Below are 19,613 nucleotides of genomic sequence, written 5' to 3'. Positions count from 1 at the left end.
TGTTTGCTATTAGTTCTGTTCCCCATGGGGGGTTGATAATGTGTATCTACTATCTATCTCCCTGGCTGTCAAATTGTGCTGAGCAGGGAGAGAAAATGTAGCAGTATCTAGTAAACTTGTTCATTCTTTCTATCATAAAATATTGGTTCAATCTATTTGTGAGTTACTCGCCCAACACTGGTTGGGTGCCTTACCTTGGCCTTGCGCAGCAGCTGTTGCAGCTCGTGCTGTGGCAACAGGCCGTGGTTCTTAACAAAGGCCGGCACCTCCGGAGGCCTCTGGGTCTCATAGTACACGGTGCCGTGGACCTCCATGTATCTGTGCAGGATCTGCAGGAAACCCTCTTTGCCCTGCTGGAAGAGGGAGGAAGAGAGGGAGAGACGAGCGGATAACTATAGTATATGCTGTATAATGGTTTATGAACACACCCATAATGTACAAATCCTCTTAGCAGAGATGGTATAGCTTCTGTGTCACAGTAGTCCTCCTAATGGAGAGACATACTGTTACAGCCATGGCCCCTGGGCTGACAAACACCTGTCTCCTACTCTCTCATTGTTCTACTGTAAGAGCTCCTTTACTATCTTAAGAGGTTGGACTGTGATTACTCAATTCCCGCCTATCACTGGCCTCTGGCAGAGGACGCTGTGTCAGACTCATTATCTAACACGTCATACAGTATATCCCGTGAATCGATGGGGATTTATTTGTTTCTTAGCGTACTGTACATTTTAATCAATTATAGGTGCGTATACATTTAAAGATAACTTTCAGGAAATCATGGTTGTTGTGGGGTTTATAAGTGAATTGCTCCAAATGAGAAAAACAAACAGAGGGTAGCTGACAGTTGCGTGCGTGCGTGTGTGTGTGTGTGTGTGTGTGTGTGTGTGTGTGTGTGTGTGTGTGTGTGTGTGTGTGTGTGTGTCTGTGTGTGTGTGTGTGTGTGTGTGTGTGTTTTAAGGGCACGCTTGTGTCAAAGCCAACAACAGTGACTGATAAAAACAGCACATTACCATTTAACAACAAAACACAGTGGTGTGAATGGAGCATATAACCCCCAAGCCATAATATTGACGGGCTAGTTGTGCTAAGCAGCTTACTGTAGCAGCTGTGCTGCTGTGTGGCCCCGGGCAGCTGTAACGATCAATAGCGTCCCCTGTGAGGATTTTCCCAGCCAATTAGGAGATTAGCTGAAGCGCTAAGTGCAGCAGACAATCTGAATTAGCAGTAAGAGAAACACAGTCTTTGGAGAGTGGCAAAGTTCATAACCTGGATTTGGGCCCGGGCATATACGAGATCATCTGTAGCCTACGCTCACGCGTGTGCAGGCTGCACATCATATAAATATCTGTAAGCCCACAATGCATTGCAGCATGTTGAGAGCTTGTAGATCTGCTACCCTATACATTCATTAAGTCTGTGTCCCAAAATGTCTTCTCAAGTATAGTAATGCAGATGTGCGTGCGTGCGTGTTTGTATGGAAGGGGCCATGTGTCAATTGTGTGTGTGCGTGCGTGTATATGTGTATACTGTACGTGCCTGTGTGTGTGTGTGTGTGTGTGTGTGTGTGTGTGTGTGTGTGTGTTTTTACCTCTCCTTACTGACAGTATTTTCATGTGGAGCTCAGGGCAATGCCCTCCATAACCTCACTAAGCTTGGGTTGGATTAGCAATGCTAATGCGGTTTTCCCATCCACAAATGTATTTTCTCACAAGACCTTGAAATGTCAAATTTGACTCTTCAGCCAGTACTGATTTAAAAAAACCTTAAGGAATAAGGAAAACCCATTGGGACACAAATGGTATACAGTATACACATTATTGGCATGAATATGACCCCATATGCATCCCACATTTTAGTTTAAAAAATAAACGGAGTAACTTTTGCATCTAGGTGGAACAGGCCGGGTGTAGAGATGAGATGATAAGATGATGAACAAGGGGAATATGGTGGTATGAATCGATACAGAGATAAGATGGATGAAGGATTGGAACAGGGAGACTCTTACCTGAAGCTGAGGGCAATCCAGCCACGTCCAACGAAACCCCACATGCAAAGACAGAAAGAGATTGGTAGGAGAATAAGCAAAACATAGTTTTAGAGACTTACAGTAGACAGACTGCAGACAGACAGATGGTGTAGACTCTACAGTACACCATCTCTACACTGTAGAGACAGATAGTGTTTAAATAAAAATGTGTTTGATTAGATTTTCATATGCTTTGCTATCCCTGTGTAAAAACAAGATGTAGAAAGAGAGGCAGAGTTCATGTCGTTAATGAAGGGTCACTTGCACAGCTGCGGGAAGATGTTGAGTAGGCTGTATTGTGCGTTCTACTGTACCACTAAGTCCCCGCTTACATGAACCATATAGTGTAACCTGTTCTGTCATAATAGGCAAACATTGTATACTGTACTGTCTGTACATAATAGTAAAACATTCTGTGAAAACAGCCAGTCTAAAGAGATTTGGGTAAGATGGAATACGCAAAATGCATGTCATCCAACCTAGGGCTGTTAACATTCCTCAGAAATGTCATCAATATATGTCCGTAGCTATATCCGTACATGTACAAATGTGTCTGCAGCTGAGACCTGTCGTTGTCCGTGGCAATTTCTAGATTTTGTTCTTACATAACATTATAATGTTCTCATGTTGATTGGGTGGGTTGCTACAGTATACTGTAGCACGTGTCTTATTGTTGTGTTAGTTTCTTATAGCTTGCTACAGTATGTGAATGCGCATGGGGATTCATGTGTTTTATGGCTTTCATTTATACGCCCATATATTGTCAATAGGAATTTAATTTCCCCTTTGTTTTGATTCAGTACAGCAGAAAATGTCCCCTAGTGTATTTCTTTCTGCATATTTCAGGCACATACATAAAATGTGACATTTGACATTTGTGCTTATGTGCCTGCATACAAATGCGCATGTATGTTGGTGTCAATGTGCAGGCTCACAGAATGTGCATGTGTGTGTGTGTGTGTGTGTGTGTGTGTGTGTGTGTGCACACAAAATGATGCATGCAAGGGCCATGTGTCGATTGCATTTGCGTGTCTGTGTGTGTGTGTGTGTGTGCACACAAAATGATGCATGCAGGGGCCATGTGTCGATTGCATTTGCGTGTCTGTGTGTGTGTGTGTCTGTCTGTCTGTGTGTGTGTGTGTGTGTGTGTGTGTGTGCGTGCACGTGTGTTACCACCCGTACCTTCCACATGCTAGCTTCCTTGCCGTACACCACTGCCATAGTGTTGACCTTGTTCTGTTGAATGTTCCTCTTCTCCGTCTCATTCAGCTCCTCTGACACGAAGCCCATAAACGAGTTGTCTGGTGTGTGAGCTGTGCGTGCGTGCAACAAAATAGCATTTGTTACAAAGTTATCTTTGTTCATTTTCATTGCCAAATTCAGTGAGAGAGATTAGCTGTCACTGTCTTCTTCTGCAATAGCAATAATAGCATTGTTGTATAGTAGTGACTCCAGCTGTATAATTGGCTGGGAGATTTTGATTGTTTTGCAATATTATTATGTAGAAATGAGCCAGCGCACGTAGCAGTCTAGTCTGAGGCATGTCTGAAGCAAATGGAAAGTATAATAACATTGAGGGTTGTAATGAACAAATGCTGTTGCTATTAGTGAAAAAGCGTTGTCCTTGTCTTGCCTCCCAGTGAAAACTAATTTTGAAGTTGAACCAAGTCTAACAAAAAACTTTTACAATTACTAAATTACTTTTAGTTGCCACTTGCCAGAAAGACTGGCTTACGAAACATGGTCATGTCCTGTCTAGCATTCAGGTTCCAGACTTACGAAACATGGTCATGTCCTGTCTAGCATTCAGGTTCCAGACTTACGAAACATGGTCATGTCCTGTCTAGCATTCAGGTTCCAGACTTATGAAACATGGTCATGTCCTGTCTAGCATTCAGGTTCCAGACTTACGAAACATGGTCATGTCCTGTCTAGCATTCAGGTTCCAGACTTACGAAACATGGTCATGTCCTGTCTAGCATTCAGGTTCCAGACTTACGAAACATGGTCATGTACTGTCTAGCATTCAGGTTCCAGACTTACGAAACATGGTCATGTCCTGTCTAGCATTCAGGTTCCAGACTTACGAAACATGGTCATGTACTGTCTAGCGTTCAGGTTCCAGTAGCCCCAGTTGGTCCTGTAGCCGTGCAGGGTAGCATACTCCTCATGGTTGTATGCCGGCTCCGTTCCAAATGTGTCAATCACCCGGATATGACACCTAAGCAGACAGGTGGGATATTCGAGATTCAGTGATATTTCCTTCACTGTAACATTCGTTGCCAGTGAACATACAACAATACAACATACAACAATTAAAACATTGACTGGTGACATCGTGTCAGAACACTACAGATGAAAACGTAATGTACTAACAACACCTGGTAGACATGGATGCAAAAAGAGACCTGCGGATGGAGTTTTTTGTCACCCGCAACCACAACCACAAATGCATTATCCGCCCGCTATCCAACCGCATTAATGATATTATCCTATTTATATTAAACGCACCATCAGCCAACCGTGGTTAAATCCGCCATCCGCAGGTCTCTACTGGCTTGGGACACCACAATGGAAATATATGAGGGCATAACTCATAACCCAACGTACCCGTTATCCAACCGCATTAATGATATCATCCTATTTATATTAACCGCACCATCCGCCAACCGCGGTTATCCGCAGCAACCGCGGCTAAATCTGCCAATATATATAATATACCGGTAACCATTTTCTATAAATTACACTGACTCTTTCAGTTTTTCTGTTTTTGTCATTCAGTGCTGTCCCTTGACATTGACAACAAGAGGCTACAATAGAAACGGGAGCCCAAATTACTTTTTTTGAACAATGAGAGAAACATCATTTAATAGAAACCAAAAATAACCCACACATGACATTCACATCAGTGGCACTAGTGGAAAGGACACAGTAAACTGTGTGCGTGCGTGCGTGCGTGCGTGCGTGCGTGCCACTGCTGTGAGTATGTTACAGTAAACCAGGCAACTCGATGAGCTCAGGAGGATTAACAAAAACGAAATAATAGACTTCAGAGTCCAGTGAGCCAGAGCCTCTCTGCTGGCAAATAACATCAGGCCTACATGCATCTATGTGTGTTTGCATCTTAGTTTGTCAGAGAGAGAGAGAGAGAGAGAGTATAGTTTGTCAGAGAGAGAGAGAGAGAGAGAGAGAGAGACTGCCGGGAGTTACGCACATTTCATTACCATGATGGCATACCTCTTGAGGGCCACTTCATTGCTTTCTGAATGCATCATGAGCCTTGTGCAATTGCATATCCTCGTCAGCAAAAAACTCCTATGCAATCATGGCTCCTATACAATCATGAGTGCAATGTTCATCAAAACATTTGATAAACAAGGCTGGTGGTAAGGATACCAGCTCTTCAGATACAGTTTCCGTGACACACTTTGTGAATCAAAGTTATGAATTGACATATCTGATATATCTTACAAGGGAACTTGCGTCCTAGTGTCCAATTTTGGCTTAAACTCAATCAATCTGTAACGGCATGGAACTGTAAGTTGTACCAGTGCAAGGAAGGGACCAAAAGTTTCCCCAAACTTGGATAGCGACAATCTGTTCACTTCTGACACAGATGATGACCTTATAGCAAAAGGCTGATGCACACCTCAAAAGGCTAGTGACAGGTTTGATTGATTGATTGATTTATTAACAGTTTGCAGAATTACAGTACATTTCAAGTATAACTCAATATAAAAACTTAACTGTGAGTGGACGATCCCATAAAGCATTACACTTGCTTACAATAGGGCCCACCATTTTCAATTCATCAAAGGTGCGTAGGGCAATAGAGCATTAAAAAGGGTATCTTTTAAAAACAAAGAAATGGTCCCGCACAGCGCACGCTGTCAGACACTTGCCACAAGAGCAAAAATAAAGTCAGTGTCTGACAGTGTGTGGGACCTCTTCTTTGTTTTTCAAATATACCTTTTTTTTAATATATTAACCTTATACCCTAAAACATCTCCCGTGTTTCTGCATTCTTAATTTTTGTTTGCTCTGAACTGAAATTTGAGAATTTCCTGTTCTTTTACTTAATTTACTTCAATTCCTCTGTTCCTTCCTTTGGCTCCAAAACAGCAGGCACTTTTCCTACACGCTAGATAACAGGTCTCGAAGGGAGTGGGGTGGGCAGTGAAAGATTGTAAGCAGAGGGGATAGTGCTGAGCTGAATATCTATCAGGACATCAGAGTGTGGCTCTAATCTGGGTTAAATAGCTGCAAAGCCGGGCTCACTGGTCCCCTTGGGAGGGAGATGGCAGAGTTGTGTGTTATCACCTGTGGTGGAAACATTTTTTACTTAAGTAAAAGTATCAATACTGCAATATACAGTATAATTACTCTGTTACAAGTAAAAGTCCAGAATTGTACTTGTACATAGTAAAAGTACATATGGAGTACAAAACATGTCGCACCAATGTAACTCATTGCAACTGCCATAGGGGATAATGGTTGCATGTAAGTATACTCGCAACCGATTGGTTGCAAGGAGTTGCATGGCGAAGATCATTGGTGTAGTTTGGGCCACCATATGGCTCCATGCCCATATGGATTGGTGGTCGGCTCCATGGGCATAACAAACACTTTTAAAGGAGTTTAGATGACTTAAAATCTGTTTTATTGTTGTTTAAATAGCTTACATTTATTGTGTTACTATGCTACTGGTAAAATGAAAATAACATGTTCTACTGATCCAAAATGGTCCCACTATGCTGAACTGACTTACAGTATGTTATAATGTCTGAGCTTACTATCCAACCAACCTGAACAACAACAACTTTATGAGTGTATAGCAACATCGCTCCTGCATGGCTACACTTGTGTCTTAAGGGCAGTCCATACTCTCTCCGACCACCAAACTTTTCTTCGGAAAGATCAGACTTTTATTTTTTCTCCAAAGTAGAGTTCGGAGAGTCACAACATCTGGGAGTGCAGCTTTCCGAACAAAAATTAGGAGGAATACGTTTCAGAAGTTGCGAGTGACGTCATGTTGTAGTTGTACCGGAGCTTTCCGACGAAAAGTTTGGTGGTCGGAGAGAGTATGGACTGCCCTTTAGAAATGTGGCATTTCTTTTCGGTATTTTGTATGGTGTATAATATAGTATATGTCTATTATTCGAGATATTTTCCCTTGTCCACCTCTATCGGAGCAGTACATTCAGCATGCAGAACCAATCAATAGACCAGTCCTATCAGATGGGCTGGTGTGATTTAAGGCTATATCCCCTATCGGCTTTCAGAATCTTTATCAGTCCAACACATAATGTACGTGTACAAAAACACATAACAGCACGCACGCACGCACGCACACAGGCACAGGACAACCTATAGCGTTCCTCAGGCATAATAAATGAACGTGGACGTCCTGGGTAACATAAAGCAAAAGTAATTAAAGCAAGCTAAAGTTCCCCAGAGCTCTGGACTTGATTAATGATGCCTTTCAGCTAATAGGGCTCAACCAGTCAGGTCTGGCCTGATGAAGCAGACAGAAAGTGCGTGTGCGTATACGTACAGTATGGTTATGAGTGTGAGTGTGCGTGTGTGTGCGTGTGTGTGTCTGTGTGTGTGTGGTGGGAACCCACGGCACTGACCTTCTATACCTCTGGGGATCTTTGCATAAGGAGTTGTGTTGAGATGAATGGGTGAAGCAGTTGTGTGGCAATATGCTTGGTTGTTGGGAGGAAAATATCATTAGGGGGAAAGATAAAACGTAATGGAGTTTGCTTGCCGTATGGTGGATCAATGCAAATCAATGGCGTGTGTAACATATTATATATTGGGTTGTAAATTTTACTGAATCCTTATTGGCGTGTAGCTGTAGCACCTTAATGGGTTTACTGTGTTCCTGTGGTATATACAGGGAGTGTTGTAGATATCTTTGTAGATTTGTAAATGTGTGTGTGAGAGAGAGAGAGAGAGAGAGAGAGGGTACCAGTTGGTATGTATGTTAAATTGTTTGCCCATTTTGATGCATTAAGATCCCCAATCTATACTGTACATTCAGTGTGAAATAGAATAGAATAGAAACCTAGTAATGTCCAGTTGTGGACAAAGTACTTGAGTCAATCTATTCCATGGTCAAATATGACTTAACTCAGTGTTAGTTTTACTCAGAGAGTGTACAAAGGGAATCAAATGGACCCTCATACAGACGTGTAAGGGTCCATTTGGTTTCTGACAACTCTCCTACACGGATCAATTCCGTGAAGAGAAGGCACGCTCAACTGAAAGAGGAGTCTTGAGGAATTGTCTCTTATAATACTGGGTGCAGAGATTAATTTGCTTCCTTCCTAACACAATCCTTTACTATAGCTGGGGGACCCCCCGGGGGTCCCCAGACGTCACGTTGAGAACCAGTGCTTAATCTCACCTGTAACATGTTTCTCTCTGTCATAATTAGATTTTAAATATACATGGATTAGCATCGTCAGGTATACTGTATGCTCCAACATCCTGGCACTTCTCTCTGTTGTGATCTTTTCATTCCAACTATCCTGCTATCTTTCTCTCAAAATCTCCCAAAGTTGGTGTCTGTATTTCAACTACACAATGGTCATCGGCGGACCACAGCAGACCGAAGTGAAAGATGTTTTTCAGCTAGTATATAGTATATTGGCTTTTATCATGGTGACTATGTTATTGCATGTTGTCATAGTCTGCATTTGTGAAGTATGATTAAGTCAGGTACTAAATTATGCATGCATAAAGTGGGCCCTATTCATCAAATGTTTAATGACTTTTTTTTATGTACTTTTTTTTATGCCATTATGGCCACCATGGCAGTAGTTGGAATAATTATAATAATATTATAATTCATAATAATTAGCATGGAATAATTGGGATGTACAGTTTTATATTTAGCTACTACATATATAATAGTGTCTAACCGCATATTGTCATCATCATAATGCCTGCCATAGCAACTATTGTTAGTTTTTAATGCAATTATACCCATGGTTGAAACTAGGTCTCTATGGTGTGTGGATTTATGTCAACAGTGTATGCATGAGGTTTTATTATGTTGGGTGTTTGAGCTTTTTATAAGCTTTTAACTATACACTACTACAGTATCGCAGACACCCTCTCTGCATTTAAAGGAGCAGTTCACCCCCAAAAAATGACTTATTTTCTATCAATTACACACTGAGAAGAAGAGAGCACTGCCAAAGCAGACAACCCTCAGGCCTCAACACTCCAGGTTAGAGAAGCAATGCTTCTAGGTGCAAGGCTCCATGACACATATACTGTATGTCCTTTTCACATGATTTATTTACCTCTGACGAGCAGACAACGTACATTTCTTCTTTTTTATCATGCATCAATTACACACCCCATGAACCCTTGAATTCATGGAGATGTTTTTGTCACATTCCTAAGCCAATAACAAAAGATCTACAATGGCGAGTACTTTTTTGGGTGAATTACTCCTTTAAAACGTTCCTTTGAGACATGCATGGCCAAAGCATTTTTGGTGGTCCCCAGTCAAAAACATTGAGAACCCCTGGTCTAGACTGTCAGAGGACTTGCCCTGTCTCACAGAGCTCCTCTTCCCTCCTCTCCCTACGAATTCAATCAGTGCATGTTAACTAACATGACATCTTCCCACAGGCTTCCATGTATTGCAGTTTGCGATCACGCCTGGCTGTGGGTCAAGCATGTCCATGCATTCTACTGTAGCTGCAGAGTGTAATATTAGCCTAGTTGTGATTCATGTTTTTGTCTCTGCTTTCCTCTGCTTTGTCAACCATACAGTACTGTATGTCCTTGAACAAACTAGTGTGGAGTTTCTAGGCACTATTAAAAAGGAACTGACCCTCTCTCCACTGAATCACACACCTGATAAAAATCTGTGTGATTACCGGCAGAGTGGGCTGAAGGATTGATGGGCCCGCCCTAATGCATCATATGCTGATGATGACCCTGGACTGTGTGTGTGTGTGTGTGTGTGTGTGTGTGTGTGTGTGTGTGTGTGTGTGTGTGTGTGTGTGTGTGTGTGTGTGTGTGTGTGTGTGTGTGTGTGTGTGTGTGTGTGTGTGTGTGTGTGTGTGTGTGTGTGTGTGTGTGTGTGTTGTTTACTAGACGCAGATACATCATTACTGTCAATCTCACTACAGCACAAGTGGCTATTTGGACCAGTAGCCAGTGTATACTCAAGCCTTGTAAATGTGATCCCGTGTGTGCGAGAGAGAGTATTTGACACAGTGTGTTAACTGTTAACAAGCGGGGTGAGTTATGACAAGACAGCTGGTCACTGACGTGCATCATATAACCAGACCATGATGAACCCATAAAGACTTGTTACAAACCACCTGGGGCTGCAAGAGACGTCTTTAACATGCATCATGCGGACTGCTACACCCTGTGTGCGTGTGCGCGTGTGCGTGTGTGCGTGTGTGTGTGTGTACAGTATCATGTGTATGTGCAATTGTGCGTGTGTCCCACACACAGACACGCGCACGTAACGCCCACGTACAGAGACACATACAGGTACAGTACACACAGTACATACTAAACGTTTAAAAGTGCATATACTCACTTGTGTTTCTTGAGCGACAGCCCCATGTGTTGTTTCATCTGCTGCAGGCCATGGTAGTCAGTGTAGATAAGGTCAAAGGGTAGAGGACCCGTCAGAGGGCAACTGCCCCTGCCTGGAGGCACGCCTAGGAATCTGCAACACACACACACAAACATCCCTGCATTAGATAAATAACCACATGAGGCCTATTTTATACATTTGTATATGGTGTCACGCTGCGGAAACAGTTGGCTCTGCTAGATCTCCTATATGAATAGATGCTTTATTCTTTTTACATCTGTGGAAATCTTTTCCAATACCGACCAATGCCCAATACACTTTGTTAGACTCGGCATGTGTTTATATTTTCTCCACAGTTATTATTATGCAATGCAATTATTATGTTCTTTACTGTCAATTGTATTAAAATGAAACTTAAGAATAGCCATGCGATTATATTTACTGTAGTGTGTTGAATCTCAAGCAACTTTCACGTCTCTGCAAGTTCATTTTCATATGATAACTGATATGAGAAAATGCTCATTTAGATATGGAGGAACATAAAACTGGAACAGGATCCGTTCTTAATTCCAACGGTGCATTAGTCCGACAATGTGGTGCTGCGTGCAGTGAGGGTTAGGGACAGGGTTAGTAATGCAGTGAGGCTTAGGGACAGGGTTAGTAATGCAGTGAGGCTTAGGGACAGGGTTAGTAATGCAGTGAGGCTTAGGGACAGGGTTAGTAATGCAGTGAGGGTTAGGGACAGGGTTAGTAATGCAGTGAGGGTTAGGGACAGGGTTAGTAATGCAGTGAGGGTTAGGGACAGGGTTAGTAATGCAGTGAGGCTTAGGGACAGGGTTAGTAATGCAGTGAGGCTTAGGGACAGGGTTAGTAATGCAGTGAGGGTTAGGGACAGGGTTAGTAATGCAGTGAGGGTTAGGGACAGGGTTAGTAATGCAGTGAGGGTTAGGGACAGGGTTAGTAATGCAGTGAGGCTTAGGGACAGGGTTAGTAATGCAGTGAGGGTTAGGGACAGGGTTAGTAATGCAGTGAGGCTTAGGGACAGGGTTAGTAATGCAGTGAGGGTTAGGGACAGGGTTAGTAATGCAGTGAGGGTTAGGGACAGGGTTAGTAATGCAGTGAGGCTTAGGGACAGGGTTAGTAATGCAGTGAGGGTTAGGGACAGGGTTAGTAATGCAGTGAGGCTTAGGGACAGGGTTAGTAATGCAGTGAGGCTTAGGGACAGGGTTAGTAATGCAGTGAGGGTTAGGGACAGGGTTAGTAATGCAGTGAGGGTTAGGGACAGGGTTAGTAATGCAGTGAGGCTTAGGGACAGGGTTAGTAATGCAGTGAGGGTTAGGGACAGGGTTAGTAATGCAGTGAGGGTTAGGGACAGGGTTAGTAATGCAGTGAGGCTTATAGGGACAGGGTTAGTAATGCAGTGAGCTTAGGGACAGGGTTAGTAATGCAGTGAGGGTTAGGGACAGGGTTAGTAATGCAGTGAGGGTTAGGGACAGGGTTAGTAATGCAGTGAGGCTTAGGGACAGGGTTAGTAATGCAGTGAGGCTTAGGGACAGGGTTAGTAATGCAGTGAGGGTTAGGGACAGGGTTAGTAATGCAGTGAGGCTTAGGGACAGGGTTAGTAATGCAGTGAGGGTTAGGGACAGGGTTAGTAATGCAGTGAGGCTTATAGGGACAGGGTTAGTAATGCAGTGAGGGTTAGGGACAGGGTTAGTAATGCAGTGAGGGTTAGGGACAGGGTTAGTAATGCAGTGAGGCTTAGGGACAGGGTTAGTAATGCAGTGAGGCTTAGGGACAGGGTTAGTAATGCAGTGAGGCTTAGGGACAGGGTTAGTAATGCAGTGAGGCTTAGGGACAGGGTTAGTAATGCAGTGAGGCTTAGGGACAGGGTTAGTAATGCAGTGAGGCTTAGGGACAGGGTTAGTAATGCAGTGAGGGTTAGGGTAAGGTTAGGGACAGCTGGGTTAGTAATAGGCTGAGTTGGACCAACACGCTGCCGACCCAGCTGGAACTTGCTATACCCCCGACAAAAGTATGGCTTTGAGAAAATGTTGCAGAATAGCATGGTCACTTGTTGCATTGCCTGTTCTATGTTGCAATGTTTGGTTTGTCTCAGACCAAGGACCGCAATGGAAATAAGTCACTGACTTTAATCCTTGACGTTTCCCTGAAAAGCATGTGTTTTTCTTTTAATCATCTATCTATCTATAAATGCACCATGTCTTTGTGTGTACGTACGTGCATCTGTAATGCACGTAACTTGAAAACCGTTCTCCCCATCGTTCTCCCCACCGACGAAGTTCCACACCCCCACAGGGAGTGCAGTGCCCGGTGTCGAGTCGGTCGGAACCACGGTTGTCCAGAACCGCCGCAAAAGGCCTCTGCCTGGGCTCTGAATAGGGCCCATGCCCAGGCTCCAAATATGGAGCTGGCCTGTTCTGACATCACAATACTCCATATTTGGGCATGCCTGACATAAGGGAGAGACATAATACAGAAATCTCCATATACAGTACAGTATGGGCATGAAAGGGACACAGACAGAACCGGTACTCTGACACAGGTACAACTGGTATTGCATAGCTGGGTGGGGCATGGATCTCCAACTTCTATCGTTACCGACTCGGTGCTCTACAGCCGGGAGAGCTGCAGTCTATATCTAGTGACGTCTAATGAATCAAATCAAATTCTCACAATAAATCTATTAAACGCATCTAGATGAATGAAATGTTTGTACAGTAATGAACTGTAGTAGTATAGTGTACTCACTACTCAGTACGTGCATACTGTATCATATACAGTACACTGTACTCTATATGATACAGTACGCACGCGCACGTGCACACGCAGACGCACACATGTCCACTCTTCTGAACTTTCTAGTTGCTTATCATTCTAGGCCAAGAACTTATTTGACTTCTTTTTCGCAAAGTGCCTCCAGGCCAAAGACGTTTTTAACTTATTTTTAAAGGGGCTTAAATTGATAACATTATAATCATGACTTAAGACTGTATCTTACAACTCTCGTTCTAAAAAAATAGAACAAATCTATGGTGGCCTGTGCTAACTATTGCTACTGCCATTTAGCGGTGTACAAGTTTTAATTAAGCGGTTTAGTTAAGCCTGAACTGAACAGCGAAAAAAGGTGAAAAGACTGGTGGCTACAAGAGAATGTCACTCTCTTTTCTGTTTGCACTCAGAATACACTAGAATCAAATAAATATTACCCATGAACACACACACACACACACACACACACACACACACACACACACACACACACACACACACACACACACACACACACACACACACACACACACACACACTGCACAACGTCCATTGCACCCAGAGGTGTAATTGTGACTATGGGTACAGCATCCAGTTTGGCTCAGTTTCTATCCCATTGATTGACTAAAGACCTTTGGTTACCTCACCGACAGGCTTGTTATTGGACGCCTGACCTGTGAGTGGTCGGGTGGCTTTTACTTTGACCCCCCCTGCGTCAGATGAGGCTAAAGGTTAATGGAATTGTTCTAGAAGTCACAACCACAGTGAATTTCATATCGCTATGGTACATTTACTTTGGAGTGGTTCTGGCTTAAGTACAGTATATACGTACAGTATAGCCAGGGACCAAGGCATTCAATATATTTTACTCACTTTATCCTGGGAGCTACAAACTACTAGCAGTGCAAAGTGATGGGATAAAAGGGAGACATGGTGTCAAAACGTTCCATTTGTTTAAAGGAATTGTGCACTATGTTTCAAAAATAGCCTGAGAATGAAATAGGGCTCACTGGCCTGGTTAGTGTCCGCCCTTAGACTGGGAGGTTGGGGTTCAATCCCCGGCCAACTAAAAGTATAACAAGAAACGACACAGTCGTATTCATCAGGTCATACTCTCCCTCCAAAAATGCACGGGAATTCAAGGCAGACGATCAAGAACAAACGTCCAGACATAATGTGCTCGTAGCAATAAATGTAAACATCCTTATTTCTGGTGAATGACCTGAGTACTTTGCACTGTTTACCACATCTGAATAGCTTAAGTGTGAAAATTAACTCTTTAATGCCGATGCTGTGTTTCATGTGATATTTTCCCAATGGCGCTCGCTGCCGTTGACGTGTTTCATGTGTTTTTAGGTTTTTATTGATTCAGAATGTTCCGGCCAGCAGCGTCCCCGTCGCTATAGGTAACACTTTGCTCTGCTGTGGTCTGTCAATGAAATGATAGACCATCCATCCATTATAAAAGCGTGATCTTAAAACATTTCTTTCTCTGAATTGAGGCTCAGATTGAGCTACTGTAGGTGTTTGAACAGAACGGCAATGTTAGTGGCTCATTACTACATCTCACGGTGACAATATTAACGCTTCTGATGACTTATAAAAGACGGTAGCCACATTTTGCTTCCGGTTCACTTTGGGGTGAATTGTGGGGGTCTTCAAAATAAACATTTGGTGTCTTCAAAATAAAAGTCCCCTCTACATCCGGAGGCAGTTAGTGATATACAGACTGAACCAATATTAGCAGTCAAAGAGAAGAATAGCATAATAATAAATTACTATCCAAAATGAGAAGATTCTTATAGTTAATTTCACATACAAATGTGGCAACCAAAAAACAAAACATCTCTGTGCTTTATTGTCTTAAATTGCACCTTTCTCTGCCATATGAATCTGGTCATAATTACACAATCATAATTATTTACCCTCTATTGTCAGTAAATCTGACCTTTGTAGGACTGCTTTTTTCTGTCAGACCAAATGTCTTTGCCAAAAATAGCTGATCTACAAGCTTACTTTAGGCTTATGTTCCCCACAGAATCTACAGCATGTTACAGATGACTCAGAGATATCTAGAGATTATGTCAGTCAGCAGTTATCAAAAGAAGAGAGAGGAGAGTGCAAACAGAGCTTTGAAACATCAATAAACAGTAGGCCAGATGAGAATAATATTCCCTGCATGTTCCATGCACTGAAGAAGCTGGGAAGCTGCTTTGATGTAGTAAACAAATTGGAACTGTAATTGGAAGTGTAGGCCTAGTATGTTTTCTTCTGTTCTCGAGTCAGATAATTCTGTTCTTGAGTTAATTGTAAATGGTTTCTTATTGTTTCAGCAATCTCACTTCAAATTTGTAATGTCCAACTAGGGTTTTTTTTCTTTTCATGACACATAATTACACAGTAAATGTCATTATGAGTAGATTGCAGCTTTTATCACATAGTGACTTAATTTCCCTGACACTTTTATCCAAAAATCTGTGAATACATAACAAGTGTACTGGACACGCTTTGTAGCCGAGCGATATCATCACCCGAACATGCCTACAATTTATCTGTATGCAATGCCAATACAGTACATTTACAGTACAGCTACACTGTACGGAGCACAAAATGATTTCAACCGGGAAATTAGTCTAGACTAGAGGAGAGGTAAGCATAGTTAAAACAATTAGGGGTCATCAATATGTCCGTACATGGACAGATGTGTCCGTGGCAATCGATTTTAATTTCAAGAATCGAAGTATATCGAAATGAAAACGGCAACATTGACTACAGTATGTATCGTATGGAATTGTTTTGCAATGGAAATAATCGATATCGAATCGTTTTGCTATGCAATTAATTGATTGTATCATTACTACATTTGTGTGCATGGTATTTAGCAATTTGTAGAAAAGAATGAAAAAGAGGGGTTTCATTACTTAATTTAAAATAATGTCAGTGTATTTTAAATGGTTACTGTATCGATTTCAAATCATTGAATCATATCGTATCGGATCGCCATAATGAACCAATATTGTCCATGTATCGTATCGTCAACTATGTATCGTGGTACGTATCGTTAAAATGTATCATTACACCCCTACTACAGACTATGTCACTGTTTTATTTTCAAGGACCCCCATAACTCTGAGGTCCATTTGGTTCCATACATATCTGAGTTACAGACCTGTAATGGTCATTTAGGGCTATAGCTCTTTACTTATATGTGTTTGTCTACTCATTTTGTCAATGGCAAAAATATAATCTTTACAAAATGTCCACCACAAGCCAGCATGGTGAATGGTGATGACCCCTTATTATAACTGGTAATACGGCTGCTGTAGGGTTACTGTGTCCCCAGGGTACTAAAGCTACATGTCGGACACATCTAAATCCTCCAATTAGCTGAACAAATCCGTGTGTGTGTGTGTGTGTGTGTGTGTGTGTGTGTGTGTGTGTGTGTGTGTGTACATGCAGGAGCATCTATTCAGAAAAAAACATCTAGTCTGATCAATCAATTAATCAATCAATCAAGCACTTAAAGGGTAAGACCACTTTTTGAGAGGTTTGGGTTGTTTTCTTACCTTATTATGGGCAAACTATTACATTCCATGAGTTATTTCGCTCCATTGTGTTGTTTATTAGCAATTTAAGAAATAAAAAATAGGGTCCATTGACTTCCATTGTAGTGGGTAAACAGCTCTCAAAGTCATTCTTTTAGCACATAAACGAACGCAACAAAAGCTGATTCTGACAGTTTATGACATCAGGAAAACTCATGCGGTTTTATTTTTAATAACAAATGTCAACTTTGTCTTGTTTTGACTTGTTTTGACCGCATGAGTTTTCCTGATGTCATAAACTGTCAGAATCAGCTTTTGTTGCGTTGGTTTATGTGCTAAAAGAGTGACTTTGAGAGCTGTTTCCCCGTTGCAATGGAAGTCAATGAGCGACTATTTTTATTTCTTAAATATTTTAAAAACAACACAACGGAGCGAAATAACTCATGGAATGGAATAGTTTGCCCATAATAAGGTAAGAAAACAACCCAAACCTCTCAAAAAGTGGTCTTACCCTTTAACAACATGAGCCATGTATACTGTAGTATCCCAATTGTCATTATTATAGGCAAATATTCTGCGAAATATATGTTGTGTGTGTGTGTGTGTGTGTGTGTGTGTGTGTGTGTGTGTGTGTGAGGTCCCCCCCACAGGAAAGCCTGACAATTTCAAAATAAAAGCGTTTAAGCGCTATACAGTATATATATGTGTTCACGCAGGGAGTCTCGTTTTATTCCATATTGTCCATTATTCATACCGTGAGACTGGAACATAATTGGAATGCAAGAGAGCACCAGACTATTTCCGAGAAATAATGCCAGAATGAGACAATACGATCTGTTAATCATATCAATCATATTCCTCCCAAATCTATTTCTGAATATATTTACATCACAATCCATGTTTCCACACACGCACACACACACACACACACACACACACACACACACACACACACACACACACACACACACACACACACACACACACACATGCACAAGACAACTACAGTAACATACTGAATTCCAATCCTTTCCTTACATGACATGAAAACCCAATCAGAATGTTGTTTGCCTGCAGATGCCTATCAGTCTCATGTCTGTCTCTGTCATGCAAGACGTCTTGGGGGAAGTTGGAGGCTAGCGATAGAGCGTTTAGATAATTGCAGGAAGGCTGCATCGGCTCAGCCTCCCTAATGTCCACAATCATTCACAGGGAGGGGGGGAGAGAGAGAGAGAGAGAGAGAGATCTGCAAGTTCCATGAGGCATAAAAAGGCAATCAATGGAATAAGACATTTCAAACAAAATATAGAATAAAAGGAATAAAATAAAATGGGCCATTGTAACATGTCAAAATGCAATTATGGTTTTTACTTATTCTCACTCAATCAGCAACAAAGTTTTATTCATCAGGAGTATGAAAGAGAGGAGAAGGTCCTTCACCATCTGGTTGTTCTGTTCCTGCCTTCTATTCTTGGCAGCCGTTCAGTCATAACATAGTGAACTGCATGCAGTGAAAATTAGAGCTTCAGTTTGTTTTTGTTTTTAACTGTATCTCCGTACTTTCTCTATTATTAAATGTAAGCTCTAACTGATAAACCCAAGACTCAAACGGCACGCACACACTCTCTCTCTCTCTCTCTCTCTCTCTCTCTCTCTCACACACACACACATTTGAATTCACACACACACACACACACACACACACACACACACACACACACACACACACACACACACACACACACACACACACACAACCAGATAATTACATTTTAGGTGGAGAATGGAAGATAAGGAATGAGTCGAATGACACACCTGGCGAGTTAATAAACTTACAAAGGCCTACCTCTACTTTTGTGGTTAGTTAAATGATAGCAGTGCACACACGCACACATTAGAATCAGACACTCGACTTATCCATGTAATCTTCTGTCTCAACAGTTGCTTCTGATTATGCCCATGGGATGCATATTACAGTATAGGTGCATGTGGTTTAGTTTCAGTGTCATTTGTGTCACTCTCACATATAAACACACTGACATGCACACGTACGTACACACAGGCACATGATCACACGTGCACGTGTATGCAGATAGCAAGGAACATAACAAGCAAGGACACAGGGGTGCTGCAGCAGGGAGCTGCTGCAGGCTCCAGTTATCAGCAACGTCAGCAGGGTGAACTAGATAAGACATCCACGAGGCATCATAAACAGATGGAGAGAGCAAGGAACACCCTCTGTTAAAATAAATAAGTGAAAGTTTCTTGGATGAGAAGTCGCAGTTGAGAGAGAGGTGGAAGGAAAGGGAAAATAATCCAGCTATGCTTGTGGTATTACGTGCAAACTGGCCCCAACGTAAACTTTGAAAGTGAATTGTAGTCAAACAAAATGTCATTCGATAACAGATACATCTTGATCACATGACTACAGAGATAATGTGTACCAATTTGCAGAAGCAGTGAGTGCATTCTCCGGCAGCGGCAGCAGCCACGCAAGCCGCCGACAACAGCCGTGGCAGTGTTTCCTCTGCCGTGGCAGTGTCTCCTCTGCCAGCGGCAAAGCCTCCTAATCCGCCACAGACCGGCGGCTGCCGGCACCTGACGCTTGCCACCGGCACATGCCGGCACCTGACGCTTGCCAACCGGCAATATGCCGCCAGCTGCCACTTGC

The 19,613-nt window shown here is 42.3% G+C and overlaps 1 protein-coding gene across 1 annotated transcript in view; it reads right to left on the bottom strand.

Moving 5' to 3' along the window:
- LOC308312601 (alpha-1,6-mannosylglycoprotein 6-beta-N-acetylglucosaminyltransferase B-like) overlaps positions 1 to 19,613 on the bottom strand; it is a gene marked incomplete at its 5' end in the record, with an annotated part of 137,918 nt that overhangs the window by 8,032 nt on the left and 110,273 nt on the right. Inside the window, 4 exon segments of the mRNA XM_080759265.1 lie at positions 195 to 353; positions 3,212 to 3,342; positions 4,117 to 4,250; positions 10,608 to 10,739. Coding sequence (XP_080615391.1) covers positions 195 to 353; positions 3,212 to 3,342; positions 4,117 to 4,250; positions 10,608 to 10,739 — 556 coding nt within the window.

This window comes from Protomyctophum bolini (assembly GCF_963924005.1).
Source record: "Protomyctophum bolini genome assembly, chromosome: 3".
NCBI classification, from domain to species: domain Eukaryota; kingdom Metazoa; phylum Chordata; class Actinopteri; order Myctophiformes; family Myctophidae; genus Protomyctophum; species Protomyctophum bolini.
This window is presented reverse-complemented; position numbering and strand designations above follow the sequence as displayed.